This window comes from Furipterus horrens, unplaced genomic scaffold (assembly GCF_987537825.1).
Source record: "Furipterus horrens unplaced genomic scaffold, mFurHor1.1.pri manual_scaffold_3, whole genome shotgun sequence".
Lineage (NCBI taxonomy): Eukaryota > Metazoa > Chordata > Mammalia > Chiroptera > Furipteridae > Furipterus > Furipterus horrens.
The window spans coordinates 17,543,038-17,562,700 of record NW_028327173.1 but is presented as its reverse complement, the minus strand read 5'-3'; the positions used below and the strand labels follow the sequence as shown (position 1 = coordinate 17,562,700).

General features: G+C 51.7%; 1 protein-coding gene across 1 annotated transcript; it reads left to right on the top strand.

Moving 5' to 3' along the window:
- Positions 1 to 764: 764 nt before the first annotated feature.
- Positions 765 to 18,577, top strand: FGR (FGR proto-oncogene, Src family tyrosine kinase). Its single transcript, XM_090268892.1, has 13 exons — positions 765 to 950; positions 8,086 to 8,148; positions 9,188 to 9,420; positions 9,913 to 10,015; positions 10,798 to 10,896; positions 14,084 to 14,187; positions 14,492 to 14,641; positions 15,224 to 15,379; positions 15,477 to 15,656; positions 16,211 to 16,287; positions 16,464 to 16,617; positions 17,532 to 17,663; positions 17,773 to 18,577. Exons 3-13 carry the CDS (start codon positions 9,201 to 9,203, stop codon positions 17,979 to 17,981), a joined length of 1,584 nt encoding a protein of 527 aa, XP_090125018.1. The 5' UTR covers positions 765 to 950; positions 8,086 to 8,148; positions 9,188 to 9,200; the 3' UTR covers positions 17,982 to 18,577.
- The last annotated feature ends 1,086 nt before the right edge of the window (positions 18,578 to 19,663 follow it).

Here is a 19,663-nt window from a genome sequence, read left to right as displayed (position 1 = left end):
CCCACCATATCCCAACACACATACTTCTACACCAAACAGCCCTCCCACACACATCTCTTTCTCCCCAGACAGAGGGATTTTCCTGGTCCTTGGTTTAAGGCTGAAGAAGTAACATTGACTGAAGAGGGGATGAAACTACTGGTTGAGAGGGGCCAGGGATCCCTGCTAGTTGGAAAGGCTGGAACTGTGATAAAAGATGATGCTCAATTTTTCTAAAACTTGAGTCGGAGGTGGGGAGGGTTGATTCCTTTGAAAATCAGTTTCCTAAGGGAAGGATCTATTGCTGCTCCCCACTGTCAGACATCCTCAGGGGCTGCGCACTGGGGACACAGTGCGCAGCCCCTGAGGATGGCAAGGCTTGGTGACTGGATCTGCAGGGGCTCTAGTGACAGCAGCCTGAGGTCAACTGGCTGTGAGAATTTGGATAAGGCCCGTCCCCATCTGGTCCTCAGTTTTCCAGGCTGCAAAAGGAGTGGAGAGTGGCTTCAGTGACAGAGAAAAGCCCCTCTGACCCTCAAATGCAATGATTCTAAAAGAGCAGGTGCTTTGGAAGGGGCCCTTGGGAAGGCTGTACTGGAGGTTCAAGTCTGCAGAGAGGAGCTGGGGTGCAGAGACAGGGCTTGGACAGCCGACCCCCTGTAACCCAGGGGAGGTGGGAAGTGGGGGCGGGCGGGACTGTGATTTGAGGGCCCCTCCCCGCTGCGGGCAGCTGGCTTGGGGCTGGGGCGTGCCTCTAAGTTCTCCCTGCCGCCACCGCCGTCGCGCCGCTGCGGCTGCAGTAAGAGAAGTCCGAGACGGCTTCCTCCTCCCTGTCCAGAGGGGGCAGCGGTCAGAGGCGGGCAGCACCCCAGTTTTCTGCTTCCCCTTCCCCTCACGTAGGCACTCTTGGCAGCTGGGAGCCCCGCTGACTCACCCTGGGGTCGGTCAGAAGCGGCCTCCGCTGGGACCAGGTAGGCAGACATCAGGTGGGACTGGAGGGGCCGCGCGGTGCCCCGCCCCCGCCCGCCGAAGGCCGGGGCGGAAGGGCTGGGGGCGGGGGTTGCGGGGAGAGAGAAGCCTGAATTTAGGGAGGGCAGCCGAGGGAGCTAAGGGCCAGGGGGCCCGCGCCCAGAAAAGGACGTAAAGAGGAAAATTGAGGACACCTGGAGTAAGATTGATAAAAGGTGGGGAGGGGAGGGAATACGGGGAAAGCAGATCTCCTAGAAACATCTGGTGGGGAAAACGGAGGGAACCTGTAGAGCGATCTTGATAGAATTTGGAAAAAAGGCTGAGTCGGGGGAGACGGACTAAGCGGACCTCCGAAAGGGGCTGGGGGAGAACCGACGGGGTCCTTGAAAGTGAGTGAGGGTTTGGGGAGAAGCCGCGGGGTCTGGGTGAGGGGCGCCGGGTGGGGGAGTCTGGGAGGATCAGGTGAGGTAGTTTGCAGGAAGGGGGTTCAGGGGAACCATTTCTGGAGGACGTACAAGGTGGGGTGGAATTCCGGGGGTCCATTCAGTCCCCTCTCTGGAATTGGCAGACGTCGGGGGCGAAGCCTCCAGCGCAGCGGGGAGCGGAGGCGGGCCTGAATCAACACCCCAGACCCTCCGCCCCCTCACCGGTGGGCGGGGCGGGGAATCTGGGGGAACACTCCTTCAAGGCACTGGAGGTGTGGGTCAGCTTCCTGGGGAAGTCCCCGCCCTCGGCAGGGATGGGCCTCTCTGGGTGCCCCCTCCCCGCCCGCACTGGCCGTCTCGGTGCACGTTCTTCTCGGGATCCGGGAATTGCTGGCCGCCCCGACGGAAATCCTGCCTTTGACCGCGATTGCGGGGAGGGGCTGTCTCCCTGGCAACAAGAGGGCGGAGAAGCAGAGCCCCGCGCTTGGCTGCTGGAGCGCGTTGCCCTCGTAGCCCACTTTGGTCCCTGCTTCCCTTCCATTTGGGATCCTCAGTCGGAGGAGTCTCTACTGGACAGAGGAGTGAGGCCATGATGATCCGAGTTCAGGGATCCTGGCGACCTGTAGTTTCTGGGACTTGACCAGACTGGGCCCTTGATTGCTGTGTGGCTTTGGGCTGGTTGTGGGGTTCATTTTCCTCATTTGAATCATGGAGGAAAATCATGTCTGCCCCTATCCAGCCCCCACCTCCCATTCCATCCCTGGTCACGAGAATCAGGTGCAACAAGCGGTTTTTGCAAAGTGTCCTGGAGAGGTTAAGAGTTATTTATCACTGACCTCAGGAGCCTACCCTTCACGTTCTCAAAAGCCTGTAGGGGAACCAGAAAGCCTGACAGGACCTCCAGGAACGAGCACACAGTTGATGCCTAATAAATAAATAAATGTTTGTGATCTGTTGAGGGTCCATACTGGAAAAGTCAACAAGTCTGAGGTCTGTCTTCAACCCCCATGGTGCCACGCCCAGTGATCCGGAGTCCTTTGGCCTCCTTCCATCTGCGGTGGTTGTGGAAAAACAGGGCTCTGTTTCCATGTCACAGATGGGAAGATGGAGATTTGGAAGTCAACGACTGACAGGGCCAGTGGTAGGGACCCAGAGTTCACAGCATCTTGCCCCTGATATGGTGAAGGAAGTAGCCACAGCTGAGGCCTGAGTTCCCCCCTCATCCCTAACAAATCCCAGGTAGCCCTCTTGAATGGGTGGAGGCGGAGTGGTAGAAGGCCTGGCTTCATTGACAGACTTCATGGCTGGCTCCTGATCCCCAGTGGGTATGAAGGTGTGAGAGCGTTTGTGACTAGGGTTTGGGCCTTGAGTGAATGAGCATCAGCATTTAGGCATCTGTGTGGGTATTTGGGTTTTCTCTGCAGCTACCTGGGGCTGATGTGGTAAAGGAAGTGGCCAGACCTTGAGAGGCTTCGTAGGGGAGCCCCAGAGCTGGGGAAGTGCGAGCCAGGGCCCTTCCGGCTGGCCTAAGGTGGGATTTGGAGAGGGGGTTTCCTGTCTGGCCACACTGTGGAATGTAAACTCCTATTCCTTCAGCTTCCCCTGGACCACCCATGCTTCACATCTCCCCAAAATCTGGAGTTTCTAAAGACCCCTGTTTTAGAGGCTGGTGGGTGTGTTTTCAACATCAAATGAAAAACTACTTTTACCCACAAGAAGTGGGGAAAATTCAGCTGACACCCTCAGGACTATGGAGAGGGTAAAGCTACTGTGATAAAGATAGTTCCCCTCCCCCCGCCCCTGCCACCATCCTACCCCTCACACTAGAGTAGTAACTTCAGATTAAGGTATCTCTTCTATGCCTCTGGGTGTTCAGGGTGGAGGGTAGTAAGGCCTCAGGAAGGGTTGATGTGGGATGGTTGGAGAAAGGTGCGGGCCTCAGCGAAGGAGATCAGAGCTCACTATGGGCAGTGGAGCAATGGAGCTAGGTGAGGAGGGGTGGAAGGTCTCAGTGAGGAATGAAAGCCTTCAGCCTGGGGCGGGGGCGGAGGGGAGGGACCAGGTCTTGGTGACTGGTAACAGTGGGGTGACGTGGTGCTGAGACTTGCCCCCTGCTCCTCCAGCCCTGGCCTTCCCGTGGACAGCCCAGAGCCTTGAGGAGAAGCCGGAACTCTTGCAGGATGGTGGTTTCCTCCTGCTGCCCAAAGACCCAGTTCCCTTTTGGTGAAATCCCCCAGGCAGCTGGGCCAGCTTAGCCCTCCCTCCTCACCCTGGGAACTTCTCTTTCTTCTCAGCCCTGCCACTCCTCCTCCCTCAGCTTTGGAGGTGCTTTCAGGGGCTTGACCACATTTGATGTTCAGAAGCAACCTCATGAGGTAGCGATTTCTATTCCTATTTTCTCAGCCAAGAAACTGCAGCTCAGGAAGGTGAACTGACTTGCCCACTGTCTCAAGTTAGTTGTCAGGCCAGATAGAATTTGCTCCTAAACCTGTCTCCAGATCCTACAGATACTTGGCAGGGGTTAGTGGGGAACAGGACATCCTGGGTCTACATCAAAGCTTTGAGAAGTGTGGCCTCAAGAAATGATGTGTGGGCCAGGGGCTCCTGTGTCTGGGGGAGCAGGGGTAGGAGGGAGGCAGGCTCCCTGCTGTGTGGCCAGCTGCCATATGATATGGCAGGGGGTGATGTGTTCAGTTGGCTAGGGGCTGGGTAGGAAATGTGACATTGCCCTGCTCAGCCTTTGGAGAACACAGCCACAGTGCCAGGAACAGAACTTGACCTGAATTAATAGTCCTGGCTTTAAATCCCCCATCTGGCTATTTGACCTTGAGCAAGCCATTTCCCCCTTACACACAAGATGGCAAGATGGGGGTGCTCTGATTAATGGTCCCTGGGGGCCATTCTGACTATGATGCTTGTGGTTCTCAGCTTCACTTAGCCACTGCACACCAGGCAAGAGCCATATCTCCTCAAGCCTTCCCAAAAACTGCACAGAAGATACAGGTACAAAAATTGAGGTTCAGAGAGCTTATGTAATTCATCCAAATTTTCAGAGTTGGGTAGAGCCACACAGAGGAAATGTTAAAGGCCAGAGCACCATGGCCCAGGGTTGGATCCCAGCTCTGACATCTACAACCTAATTTTTTTTTTTAAGCTTTTATTTATTTTTAGAGCGAGAGAAGGGAGGGAGAAAGAGAGGGAGAGAAACATCAATCAATTGCCTCTTGCACACACCCCAACTGGGGACTGGGCCTGCAACCCAGGTATGTACCCTGACTGGAAATTGAACTGGTGACCTTTTGCTTTGTGGGACAGCAATCAACCAATTGAGCCACACCACTGGTCAGGGCTACAACCTGATTTGACCCAGATAGGCCTCTAGTAGCTGACTCCTGTCAACCAGATGTTCAAGATGTATATTCATGAACAGAGTCAAGTCCCTATCTGTAAAATATGGGTAATAATAAAACCCACTTACTTCATAGGACCACTAAGTGAGATCACGCATGGGAATTGCTCGCATCAATACCAGGCAATGAGTAGGTATTCAGTAAATCAGCATTTTTAAACTAATAGCTATTGCCTCTCAGATTTCTAGGAAGTCAAACTACTTTCCAACGCTCCCTCTCTCTCTCTCTTTCTTTTTTCCCTTTGGTTCTCTTTCTGACTCTCATCTCTGCATTTCTCTTTTCCTGTCTCTGTCTCTCTACTTCTCATTTTTGTCTCTTTCTTTCTCTTTGTTTCTTTCTGGCAGTGAAATGCTGGAGCCAGCTAGTGCTGGCTCTGGGGAGCTGATCCTGCTAATCTCTCCCCAGCCCAGTGTTCAGGAAGTCATTTCAGCAGCCTGAAATCAGCCATGGTGGGAATATTTACACCATGGAAATCAGCAAGTGCTACAAGTCAGGACCTTCTTTTCTTTTAAGAGTCATTATAGCAGCGTATCACACTGAGTTTCTCTTTGTCTCTTTGCCTACACTTGTCTCTCTGTATCTCTCAATCTCTGTCTCTGCTTTCTCTCTATCCCTTCGCATCTCTTTCCTCTGACAAAGCCAAATGAACATAGCCACACTCAGTGTGGCCCCCTTACGGCCTTGAGCCATGCAGATGCCAAACCCTGTGCCCTACACCCTCCCCCACATCCCCAACTCCCTCAACACACTGGTGTTCAGAGAGCCAGGCCTAGCCTTGGGCTCTGGTCCCTATCAGGTCTAGAGTGCAAAGCCCTGAGAACTGGCCCTGCTGCCGGCTGCCCATGATATCAGACCTGCCACAGCTCTTCCTCAGCCCACAGGGCCCTCTGCTTCCTTCTCAATAGCTGACAGTTTTCTGAACCCCACCCCATTCCAGGTATGCAGAATTTGGGGCTCCCCTTAGGCTGATTTAAAAACATTGTGGAAATATGGACCTTAGTGGCAACATTGTATCTATGTGGGGACCCAAGAGGTAGTATAAGTTTGAGTCTTTTAGAGAAGGAAGCTCTGTGTGGGTCCGCCATCGGGGAGGGCTGTGTGTCCTTATGGGGGCTCTGTGTTTGTGCTTCCTTGTACGGATGGCTGTAAATATCCATGTCTGTGACCAGGCCATGGAAAGAAATGGCTCTCATTCTGGAGCCAAATGCCAGGATGTATCAACTGGGTGACCTTGGGCAAGTTTCTAAACCTCTCTGTGCATCATTGCCTTATCAGTAATAAAAATACTTACCTCATACGGTTGTTATGAGAATAAAAAGAAGCAATACAGGTATCCATAAAATGTTTAATGCAGTGGCTGGCACATAGTAAGTGCTACAAATTCTGAATACGCCATTCTTGTGGAGAGGCTGTGTGTTATCTATGGGGGTGTGGGTATCCTTGAAGATATATGTGTCTATGAATCTGTTTTGTGTGTGTGTGTGAGACTCTGTACAGAGTCTTTGCATGAGGTACTGTGTGTAGGCTGAAGTAATGTGTGTGTCTGAGAATGTGTCAGCTGTGTGTTTCTGGGTATAGACCCTGTGTGCCATTTGAAATATACATGTGTCTTCCTGTGAGAAAACCCCTATTCTCTTCCTGTAATCCTTGTTTTCATATTACCCTCACCGGTCCCTTCAGGGCCTGAAACCCGTGGATGCCACTCCCACCTTCATTCTGTCCCTGCAACCAGCCCTGCAACATCCTGGAGCCTTTCAAACACATTAGTTTTGCCCTAGGGGAGGGGTCCTGAGGTGAAGATCTCTGCAATGCCTTAGTGAACAGGGGCTATTTTAGGTTTCTAACCACAGCTCGCCTCACAGTTCACCACATGGGCGTCAGCATCCCCTTATACAGGAGAACAGTTACAGTGAAGGGTGAGAGGGGCTGGCAGGGCTAGGGTGGGGGTCAAGGCACTGATGTGATAGAGTCATTGGCTAGGCAACTGGACCTGGTGGATCCAGGAAGGCTTCCTGGAAGAGTAAGAGGTAAGTGGTACTTGGTAGGAGGGACAGGACCCAGAGAGAAGAGGAGGGAGATATCCATAAGGGGACCTGGACTTGGGGGTCAAGAAAGGCAAGACAGCCCTGGCTGGTGAAGCTGAGTGGATTGAGCACCAGCTTGCGAACCAAAAGGTAGTAGGTTCGATTCTTGGTCAAGGCACGGGCCTGGGTTGCGAGCCAGGTCCCTGGCTGGGAGTGTGCGAGAGGCAACCTATCGATACATCTCTCATGCGCCAATGTTTCTCTCCCTCTCTTTCTCTCCCCTCTCTATAAAAAATAAATAAATAAAATATTTAAAAACAACAACAACAACAAAAAACAGAAAGGCAAGGCAGGGGCCCTGAGGCCCCTCTAGGGAAATCAGTGTTCACTAGACTGGCCCCACCCTGCAACTCTCCATTCCTCTCACATCTTAGGAAACTGCTCTCTCCCCAGCAGTTCCTCTGTGAGTGTTGCAATGGGAGTTTCTGGCGGGGCGTGGGGAGCCCTTGCTCAATGACCTGTCAGCCTGTTGCTCAGGGGACACAGTTACCGGGAAAGGCTAGGCGCATTGGTGGGCTCCCCAAGGGATCCTGGTTGCTCTGGCTTCTGACCTGGGCTTTTTCCTGATGTGGAGACAGGAGCAGGCTCTGGAGGTAGGTGTCTACCTTTACTCTGCCACCAGATGTAGCCCTGGCCTGCTGGGGTTTACCCAGCCCAGGCTGGGAGCAGAGGCAGCTTCCAAAGGAAGGAGACGGTGACCAGCAGTCCAAGAATGACTAGAGCATGGCTTGATAGAAATCCAATTAGAGGAATGGATCTCACACTAAACAATGAGTGTCTGATTGTCCAAGTCTGTTTACTTGAGAGGCATCCCTTGTGTGTGAGCACCTGCACATGTGTGCACACACTACTACACAGAGCTTGGGCTTGTGTGTGGGTTTGTGTTGGTGTGTGGTGGTGGTGTTTAGCACACTCATGCAAGTGTATGCTGTGAATGTTGGTGTGTGACTGTTGCTGGTGTGTGTGTATTACTGTATGTGACGGTGTGTTGGTGTGTCAGGCTGATATGGGTATGACAGCATCAATGTGGGTGCTGTGCCCTGTGTGAGAGTGAATGTGTAAGTGCGCCAGGGGTGGTGGGAAGGAAAATTAAGGCAGAAGTCATGCTGGGACAGAGCCCAGGCCTTCTGGCTTCCTGAAGAGGGCAAGAGCTAGCAGCTGGCTTGCGGGAACATTGGCAGAACCTTCATCTTCCGTGTCTTTCTGTCTCACCCTCAGGTGTCTGGCCCCTCCCAAGGACCATGCCGCAGCCCCACTGACTGAGGAGTAGGGCCCTGAGGGGTGAGTGAGGAGAGTGGGGTCTGCGGGCTTCACATACTTAGGAACCCTTCCCCAAGAGTCATCAGCTTCGAGGGCTGGAAACTCGGGTTGGGGTGACCTTCCTGGGTCCCACAACTCCTCACAGACCCCTCCTCCTACAAGGACCCTGTTGCTAGGTAACAGATGGGGGAGCCAGAATGAGGCAGCTTGAGAGGCCAGAGGCTGGACCCGCGACAGGAAATGGCCTTGATCCCCCTCTGCAGGGACTCTCCAGGTGCAGGCACATGGCACATGGCCCACACTCACTCACAAACACAAATCCATGCATAACATGCACACACATGCAGAGACACACATATTCACTGAGACATTCACACATACTTTCACAGAGCGCACACAGAGACAGGCACTTATATTCCCACACAGAGCTATGCACATGGTGATGACACGCAGACACAGAGGCACCTACTCACACAGCCCTGCATGCACATGAATACACACACAGGCACACACATACACGCTTGCACAGAAACGACATAATACGCACACACTTGTAAGAAATGAGCACACACAGAGCCATCACATGCACAGATATGTACACACACATATACAGACACTCAGACATTCACAAAAGGCTGCACCTACAAACGCAGACACATACCCACAAACAAACTCACAAATACTTAGAGACACAAGACATACACAAGCACTCTGAAGGAGTCACAGAAATACAACATATTGAAGCAATAGGAGGCAAAAAATATAAATAAGCACAGCAACATTTGGAAGCAGTACACCAGACCCACTGAGGATACACATGCTCTCTCCAAACCCACAAAGGCAGCTGGTAGCAGATCCCATGGTAGCCCTGCCCCGTCTTTATCCCTCTCTAGGGAGGACCTGAGAAGAAAAGCTGCATGCTTGTGTCAAAGTCATCAGCGAGAAAGCTGGACCTGGTGGAGTGTGTGTGTGTGCACATGTGCACACGCATGCATGCCTACATGCATAGGGTAGTGGATCTGGCAGGGGTCCCTGATTGAGGCATGCTCGCATTCTTTAGCAGGACACCTGGAATGGGCTGTGTGTTCTGCAAGAAGTCAGAGCCAGGACCCAAGGAGGATGTTGGCCTGGAAGGGGACTTCAAGAGCTACGGGGCTGCAGACCGCTATGGCCCTGACCCTACTCTGGCCCGGCCTGTGTCCTCCTTTGTCCATATCCCCAACTACAACAATTTCCCTACTCAGCCTACCACTCCTGCCTACCTCGATGGGGGCACCATCAGGGGCATCTCAGGTGAGTCCAGTAGACTGGAAGCAGGCACTGCCTGGACCCAGGGAAAAGGGAAGATAAGGACTTGTCCTTAGGAGCCTCTAGGGTGGCATGGGATACACAGCCCTGCTTTCAGCATCCCCTCTGAGGGAATACACACAGTCCTACCCTCAGAAACCCCAGTCCGAGGGAGACATAGCTCTGTCTCAGTCTGAGAGAGGGACCCTGAAGACAGATGCAAATGGGAATTCTTCTTGGTGGGGAAGAAGAGGAGTTGGTGACCTGGTGACTCTCCGGGTGGGGAGGGATGGCTTGAAGGTGTGTGTCCTGAATCCAAGGGGGGCCAAGCTATGAAGCCCAAAGTGGACATCCACGGGACTCCCGAGGCCTTTGGGAAGGAGGGCACAGTAGTGAGGAGGCACAGCACCTGGCTGGGGAACAGGACTCTAGGGGTGCAGCCCCCTTGGTGCCTCCCATCCTGTGCCCTACTCTGCTGAGTAGCCCTGACTGTCACAGGGACTGGGGTGACCCTGTTCATCGCTCTGTATGACTATGAGGCCCGGACAGAAGAAGACCTCACCTTCACCAAGGGCGAGAAGTTCCACATCCTGAACAACACGTAAGTGACCAGGCCACTCAGCACGGCCTGAACTGGGAGCAGGACCCAAAGAGGAATTCTACCTGGTCCCTATCCTCAGAAAGCTCCAGCCTAGTTGGAGACACAGATACATGACAGTTACCACCCTGGGGGATTGCTACTACGTGAGGGGATTGTGAGGAACTACAGGCACAGAAATAACACCAGATATGGTCTCCAGGACAGTGGTGATCAGGGCAGGCCTCCTGGAGGAGTTGATTTCTAAGCTGAGCCTAGAGAAAGGAATAGACATTGAAAGAGGTGAGAAAAGAGGAAGAGTGAGAATGAGAATAAATGGTGACTTCTGGAAACCACCAAGTGGTTCAGTTTAGATGGATCATAAAGTGTGAGGCGCCGCCGAACAGAGAGAGCAGAGGCTGGAGAGGTGGGTGGGAGCAGATCTGCAGGGCTTTTTTAGCCATGTTGAGAGTCTGAGTTTTATCCAGAAAGAAATATGTAGCAATTGAGGGTGAGGTCCAGTGGGGAAGTGACCTAGTTAGCTGTCCACTGCCTACCCGAACCCCAGCCCAGCTGAGGAATCAGAAGGCCCGGATGTTCCCAAACACATTCCTTCTGCAGAGAACAGTCTCCCAGGACAGCTGTAGTGACTGGGGTCAAAACAGACAAAAGCCCTGGGGGGGGGGGTATCCAAGGTAAGGGGTTGGTAGGACCAGTCTCCAACCAATCCCGTGTGTGGCCCTGCCTGGTCCCAAGGTGACCCAGGGGCTAGGTTGCTGCTGACACCCTCTCTTCTGTGCCTGCAGTGAAGGTGACTGGTGGGAGGCTCGGTCTCTCAGCTCAGGACAAAGTGGCTACATTCCCAGCAACTATGTGGCCCCAGTGGACTCCATCCAGGCTGAAGAGTGAGTACGGGTTAAGGGGACACCAGCCCAATGAACAGTATTCTGGAGTCCAGACTCAAGGTCACCTCTTGGGCAAGTCATAGCTCCACTCTCTCTCCTCATCTATAATTCTATAAGGTCATTGTGAGAATAAAGGAAGATAATAATGGTGATAATAATAGTAGATTATACTTACCTAGCATTTACTATGTTCTGAGCACTATTCAAAGGGCTTTATGTGTATTAATGGATTAGGACCTAATATTATTCTGTTTTACAAATGAGGAAACTTAAGGCACAGAGAAATTAAATAACCTGACCAAGTTTACCTAGCTACTAAATAGGTGGAGCTGCTAGTATTTGAACCCAGATGGTCTGGTTGCATTTGCCAAGCATTATACTTATTGTCTCTCAGTGATAACATCGGTGTATGGGCTTTTAAATATTGTAAAGTGCTAAACAAATGCAAGGGATATTAATTAGAATTCTATTAAGGAGGCAAGGGATTATTTGTAGAGTTCCTTTATATACTCGAGATACTACTACAGGTACTTTACCTACCTTGAGTCATTTACTTCTCATAGTAACACTATTGATATTACTGTTGTCTCCATTTTACAGATGAGGAAACTGAGGCTTGCACATTTTGAAAAATCTATCCTCACATATACATATATATGGGAAAAAGAAAGATTGGAGAGATGGCAGAGTGAGAGTCAGCAGGACTTGGTGACTGATTTGCCATTGGAGTATAAGGAGTGGGAGGAATCCAAGCTGGCCCAAAGTCTTCCTGAGGAATGGGGTGGGTGATGGTACCATTTGCTAAAGTGAGGAACATAGGAGCAAGTCGGTTTCTGGGGGAGACTTGTTGGGTTAAGTTTCATGGGTAGGAACACCCAGGTGGAGGAGACAGCCAGCAACTAGGTTAGGTTGTGCTTTGCATGAGAGGCATCCAGCTCATGCCAAGCCATGCCTGAATTTGCCCAGAGGAAGGAGCATCTTCTCCTAATTGGCAATAAGGCTCTTAATTTACTGTAGCTCTCGCCTTTGGCACACCTGGGCTGGGGTGGAAATTTGAGACTCTTCAGAGTGGAGATGATCATTAAAGCTGCATAGGAGGGTGAGGGAGGAATGTGAGAGATATTGGCCCTAGGACCCAACTTTGAAAAAAGCTGCCCATGAAGGAGAATTTGCTGCTGGAAAACCGGGCCAGGCCATGTCAGATCAGCCAAGAGAGGCTTCAGGAAACAAGAGAGGGAGTATCAGAGGCTTGCACTGGATTTGGCAATGGTGGTGACCTTTGTGAGAGATCTCTCTGTGTGAAGTGGGGTGGAGTCCAGACAGCAGAGCCCAGGAGGGAGTAGGCGGTGAGGAAGTGGAGACCCAAGTGTGAAGTGCTTTTTCAAGTTAAAGGAAAATGAGAGATATAACAGAATGTTGATGGCAAGAGAGGGCTTTGGACAGTTTCTTTTGGGAAAAGAAGAAACGTAGGCATAGGTGGAGGATGCTGGGATGGAGAGGCTGCAGATGGAGGCTGGTTGGCGGAGGAGAGGTGTCTCTGAGCAGAGGAGAGCAGACAGGGTCCGGAGCTCTTTGGAGGGTGGTAGAAGGCATGGAGGAGAGGAGGGGTGATGATGCAGAAGACGAGAGGTTTGTGGGGTTCATGCTGTGTCCACATCTTGGGGGCAGTGTCAGGAAGCCCTGAGAGACATTTCGTGCAGTGTTGCTGTTAAGTGTAGTGTGGTGGTTAAGAGTGCAGGCCCTCAAGCAGACAGCTTGGGTTCCTTTTCTGGCAACACATTTTAAGAGCTTGTGGCCTTGGGCAAGTTGCTTAACCACAAGATATCTCAATTTCCTTCTCTAATGGTGGTTAATAATAGTACTTGCCTCACGGTGTTGTTATAAGAGTCAAATTAATAAATATATGTATTAAAGCAGAGCTTGACACAAAATAAATGCTGTTATCATTATACTGATTATTAAGGAAGTAGCTCATGTCATGGGTTTGGGTGGGAGCAGGTTTGATAAAGCTTGGAAATGTGTCTTGCCTACACAGTCCTGCAACAGTTCTTTCTGCCTACCCTCCTGGACACTCCATTTGCCAATGCCTTCCCCTGTTCCCCAAAATGTACCTAGTACCCAGGTGTGAGATGACGATTTCAGAATTCACTGAGACTGCCACCTCCTTTGATTTGAAAACTGTGCTCCTTTTAATCGAGCCCAAGAGGGTTGTGGGCCAATTTAATGATTGAATGACATCTGATTTTTTTCCTCTTAATTGTAAGAAAGTCTATTTAGAAAGTTACAGAGGTAGTAGAAGTGAGCCAGCTGGGCTGCGATGGCTCAGGAAACAAGGTACAGAGGCCAAAGAAAGGCTCTTGAAGTTAGGAGAAGGCAAAGGTAACTCTGTCCAGGTGTAAGAATAGGGGGAAGGGAAAGGTACGAGTGAGCTCCAGAGAGGGAGCCTGCAAACATCTGATTCCTCTATGGCACCTGTGGTCACTTCAAATTTAACAGTTGATTTGAGGCTACAGTTCAGCCCAAGGAAGAATATCCAATGGAGAGCAAGAATGCTTGAGGCCTGAGGTTGAAGTTGAGACTTAGAACAACATCCAAATTTAAGAGACTGGAGGAAAAGCAGCAGTAGGAGCCAGGCAGGAGGAATCAGAAGGAGGGGAAGAGAAGCAGGAAAGAGTGTTGTTCTGGAAGCCAGTGGAGGAAAGGGTTTGCTGGTGGGTGTGGGGAGAGGGATCTGAGCAATTGCCTGGGATGGTGTGAAAAGAACTAGGGTGGGCTGCAAAGGATTTCAAGTAGTTTATTGCAGGCTTTGTAGGCAGGTCACTTCTCTTTCACCAGCCTCAAGTTCCTCATCTGTAAAATGAACTCCTGGAGGAGCAGCAATGACATAGACTGATAGACCAAAGCACCCTGATGAGGTCACTGGTGACTGGAGTTCTAGCAATTTTAATTCAAGAGAAACCCAGAGAGTGGAGAGGAAAAGCCTAACTTTTATTGGGCATCTACTGTGTGCCAAGCATTCTAATTCCACTTTTCTGTGATCCTCGTACCCAGGCTGCAAAGCAGGTGTATGAGCCCCCTTTCATGGGTGAGGACATTAAATCTTGGCTTGTGAGATGACTTTCCCCAGGAGGCTGACCTGGTGGTTGAACTGGGTGTGTACCTGACTCTTGCTGGCCCTTCCCAACAGGTGGTACTTTGGAAAGATCGGGAGGAAGGATTCCGAGAGGCAACTGCTCTCCCCAAGCAACCCCCGGGGAGCCTTTCTCATTCGGGAGAGCGAGACCACCAAAGGTGGGGGTTGTGCTGTGGCTGGCCCTGGAGGGGACAGCCTAGTCCTTAGGGTAGGGCTAGGAGCAATGGGTGGAGCTAAACGTGGTAGGGTAGGGCTAGGTGGGAGTGAGTAGGGCTAGGAGTGGTGGGGTGGGGCTTGAATCAGGGCCAAGACTAAACAGGGTGGAGGCACAGAGCTAAGACTGGGACTAGGTTCAAGGGATGTGGCCGTCCAACTTCAGAGTCCCCAGCCTTTTGGGCCTCTCCCAGCTTCCAGACTGGGGGCAAGGAGGAAAGCAGGCCTGAAAGTGACCCTTCCCCACAGGCGCCTACTCCCTGTCCATCAAGGATTGGGACGAGGCCAGAGGCGACCACGTGAAGCATTACAAGATCCGAAAGCTGGACACAGGCGGCTACTACATCACTGCGCGGGCTCAGTTTGATTCAGTGCAGGAGCTGGTGGAGCACTACATGGGTGAGGGTGGGCCCTTGGGATTGGTGTGTGCTGAGATTTCTGACCCGACTCACTGAGACTGAGGCCCAGGACTAGAACCCAGTCTGGGCTCTCACCCAGGATACTGCTCTGTAGGATTCCGGAGGAAACTAAGACATGAGGTGTGAGGCTGTTCGTTGTACCAAAATGATGCCCACTAATGTCTGAATTGGGTAGGAGGCAGAATAGGACTGACTTGGAGGATGGGCTCTGGGGTTAAGGGGAAGGTAGGAATCATTCCCAGGTTTCTGCTTTGGTTGGTTAGGAAAACAAAAAGGTCCATGGAAGGATGAGGGTTTCACGTCTACATCTTTATTGGGGAATCCTCAATTCCACTTCCACCTGTCAGAATCCCACCTTATCCTTGTAGACCCAGCTGGAGGCCACCTCCTGTGGGAAGTCCCTCAGTCCTTACAGGGACCACCTCACCCTCTTGGTGTCACGCCCTGGCCTGTGACCTCACCTGTGGCCTAGTTCCTTATAACCGATCTTAGAGGCTGGGGTGGGATGAAGAATGTGTGGGCCATCCTGCCTGACTGTGACCTACGACACCCCGCTCCCCAGAGGTGAACGACGGGCTGTGCTACCTGCTCACAGTGGCCTGCACGACCATGAAGCCGCAAACGCTGGGCCTGGCCAAGGATGCCTGGGAGATCAGCCGCAGTTCCATCACGCTCGAGCGCCGGCTGGGCACCGGCTGCTTCGGAGATGTGTGGTTGGGTACGGAGGTCCCGGGGGCCAGGGCCGGGGCCCAGGGCCGGTGCGAGGGCTTGGGCAGGCAGGGAGCCCGTCCTGACGAGCCATGGGCGCCCGGCAGGCACGTGGAATGGCAGCACGAAAGTGGCAGTGAAGACCCTGAAGCCGGGCACCATGTCCCCGAAGGCCTTCCTGGAGGAGGCGCAGGTCATGAAGTTGCTGCGACATGACAAGCTGGTGCAGCTGTACGCAGTGGTGTCAGAGGAGCCCATTTACATCGTAACAGAGTTCATGTGCCACGGTGCGGAGGGGGTCAGGGGGCGAAGTCTGGGAGGGGGCAGGATTTGGGGCCAAGTTGAGTGTCTCTGGGGGAAGGACTTGGGTGGCAATCTGTGATGGGAGGAAGCACAATGGGCAAATTCCGAGTGAGGCGACAGAGAAGTGAAACCACGCGAGTACTGGGTGTAGGGAGGGACCAGGCCAAGTTAGACAAGGTGGTGTCTGGGGGCGGAGCCTCTGGTGGGTGTGGTCAGCTGGTGGTTGGGGCTTGGGCAAGTGAAGGCAGGATCTGTGGTGAGGAAGGGTCTGGGGATGGAGGCGTAGGAAGAGAAGAAATGTGGGCAGAATCAGGGTGTCCTTGGGAGCGGGGCCTGGGCAAGATTTGTGAAGGGCTGAGGTACCTGGCAGGATCCTGGGGGGGACGTGGTGGGGGGGCGGATCTAAATAAGAGGACTGGACGCAGGGGACGGGGCTATAGGAGATGGGTTCTGGATAGGGGCAGAGCCCAGGGAGACACAACTGGCCTGAAAGTGGGAGTAGGGTCTTGCTGCTGATTTTCTGGGTTCCTCTCCCCAGGTAGCTTGCTGGAGTTCCTCAAGGACCAAGAGGGCCAGGATTTGAGTCTGCCCCAGTTGGTGGACATGGCAGCACAGGTAAACAGGGATAGCAGCTTTCATTTCTCAGACGCCCCACCTCCTGTTAACCTTCCGCAAATCCCTGAACTGAGGCAGGGCACTGGCCTTCTCTGAGCCTCAGTGTCCTTATTTGGAAAGTTGGTTTTTCAAATGATCTGTCTCATAGCCATGGTGTTTCCATATGTTGGTGCCAGGTAGCTGAGGGCATGGCCTACATGGAGCGCATGAACTACATCCACCGTGACCTGAGGGCAGCCAATATCCTTGTGGGGGAGCGCCTGGTGTGCAAGATCGCTGACTTTGGGCTGGCCCGCCTCATCGAGGATGATGAGTACAACCCCCGGCAAGGTGCCCTGCCTCATTCCACCTTGGAGCCTCACAGGCTCAGGAACCCTTCCCCAGCCCAGACCATCTGGGACATCCCCACCCTGATGTAGTATAAGAGGCAACTCTGGGTTCAAATCCAAGCCCCTCCACTTACCAGCCATGTGGTCTTGGGCAAGTCACCTAACCTCTGTGAGCTATCTTTTCTTGTGTGTGCTTATTGATTTTGGAGAGAGGGGAAGGGAAGGAGAGAAATAGGGAAACACCCATGTGAGAGAGAAACATCTATCAGCTGCTTCTCACATGCGCCCTGATGAAGGACCAAACCTGCAACCCAGGCATGTGCCTTGATCAGGAATCAAACCCACAGCCTTCAACCCAGGCATGTGCCTTGATCAGGAATCAAACCCACAGCCTTTTGGTTTATGGGACGAGGCTCCAACCAACTGAGCTACACTGGCTAGGGCTTATTTATCTTCCTTAAATGAATGTACAGCTCACATTTCTTTCAATGTTTAATATTAGAAGTATTTGGGGTCTTTAATTAGAAGTTTGGTGATGTTTTTGTGACCAGAAATATGCCACAGGAACTTAACTCTGGTTTTTAATAAATTATTAGCCTAGGATAAAATTTGGTTTTGTTATACATTGTTTCACTTAAAGTCACACTTTCCAAGAATCTATTAATGACATTAAGTGAAGACTTACTGTACAAGTGTTAGATGTTATTGGAATTATTACAGTGTTTGCAAAGTGCCCAGCCCTATACTAGACATATAATACTAGACAATAAGTGCTGGCTAGGTATTGGGGGTCCTTTCTGTTATGCCCACAGACCTCTGTGCTCAGGGTCCTCAATCCTAAAGACACTATTCTTTTAATCCAGCTGTTCCCAGGAACCCCCTTGTTAATGTTTCCTTCTCTTCCAATCTCTCCAGGGGCTAAGTTTCCCATCAAGTGGACAGCCCCAGAGGCTGCCCTTTATGGCAGATTTACCATCAAGTCAGATGTATGGTCCTTTGGAATCCTACTCACTGAACTCATCAGCAAGGGCCGCGTCCCTTACCCAGGTTTGCTGTGGGGTGGGGAGGTGGAAGCGTGGTCATGGGGAAGGACTTCCTCCTGGTTGCTTCTTTGGGAGGAGCTAGACCCCCTGACTGATGGAGCCCCACTCTCCAGGCATGAATAACCGGGAAGTGTTGGAACAGGTGGAGCATGGCTACCACATGCCATGCCCCCTAGGCTGCCCATCATCCCTGTATGAGGTCATGTTGCAGACCTGGCGTCTGGACCCGGAGGAGAGGCCTACCTTCGAGTACCTGCAGTCCTTCCTAGAGGACTACTTCACCTCCACAGAACCCCAGTACCAGCCAGGGGATCAGACATAACCTGTTGGGGCATCCGCCACCTCTCTGGGGGTACCCACCAGCCCTTTTCAATCCCCAGGGCTCTGGTCCCAAAGCTCCAAGGCTTAGAACCCTATAGAGTTTTAGCATGTCAGAGCAAGCCCATTGATCTGATGCCATTGAGGGCAACCCACTCATTTTAAGGATGGACAAATTGAGGCTCAGAGATCACCCCTCACCCAGTTTGGTCCCAGGCACTATTTCTCTTTCCAAATTAAGACCTTACATGCCTCTAGCCTCCCTACTCCCCCCCACACCAAAAGAAATGGTCAGACCTTGTCTAGTTATTTATAAACTGTATATCCTTTCCCTCACTTACTCCCATTCCTTCATTGCTACCCTGTCATCTCATCCTGGTCCAGGACACCAGAATTCATCTCCTACTCAATTATCTTCTGTCTGTAACTTACAAAGAAAGGGAAAGACTTTGCTAGATCCATTTTCTGCTGGGTATACTCTATAGTTCAGGACTGGGGTCCAAGGCCAAGACTGAGGGAGAGGGTTGCTGAGGGTTCACCCCCTCCCCAAATCATGTGTGTGTATATTAATTTTATAAATAAGAAAAATGATGGAATGAATTCTTGAGCCATGAAAATTCCTTCCTTTGGGAGGGATGGTCAGTGGGAGGTGAGTGGGGCTGCTTTGGCTGCTGGGAAGAGGGGAATGTAAGAGAGTGCCCTAATGCCTACTAAGCACAGAGTACCCAAGGGGTGTTTTAGGACACCCAAAGGTCCTGATGCTTGCCCCCCATATGAATTTAGGATGAGTTGAGAGATAGATACAGAAGACAGGCAACGGGAGATCAAAATGTCTCCTTCATTACTAATGTGGCTTTTAATCTGTGTGCAGTGGATTTGCTAATTCTTTACTTGATTTCCACAGATTTACTGTTCATCACAGGCACAGCAGTAGGCCTCCCCCAAAAGGTGCAGTGGGGGAAGATCACAGTGGACCCTCTGCAGAAAGAAGACAGAGGGAGGAGAGGGGTGAGGCCTGGGAGTTAGTCTAGCTCATTGGATTTCACTTGGCAGCACTGTCCCCTAGGGGAGCTTTTGGAGGGGTATGGAGGCAGTTTTATTTGTCACAAGGACTAGGGCATCCTGCTGTCATGGAGTGGGCAAGGATTGGAGGTGCTAAACTACCTGCCATGTTCCTGTGCAGTGAGGAATTGTCCCACCCCCAGATCCCCATTTGAGACACTTACTTTTGACAACTGATGTGCCTTTATGTGGAAACAAGGGGAACAGGGAATAAGGATACCCATATCTTCCATCAGGAAATTGTTGACCCCTGACTTGCTAGTGGGAAAGAGGATGGGAGCTGGGATCACTGCAGCAATTGGCAAACAATTGCTAAGCATTAACTCTGTGAAGGGCCCTTTGCTAGGCAGGACCTCAAGAACACAAACACGAAGAAGACTACTCCCTGTCCTAGAGGAGTTCACAGTCAGGCTGGAGAGAAATAAAAATAATAACTCATTTATTAAGTGTTTGCTGAATGCCAGATGTGTTTACAACCACTTAATCTACTACTGAGTCTGGTTCCATGATGAGAAAACTGAGGCTTGGGTCACACAGATATATGTGATAGAAATGGGATTTGAACCCTGGTTTCACACCAGATCCATGATCTTTCTAATAGACTGCACTGCCTCTGGACTTTGG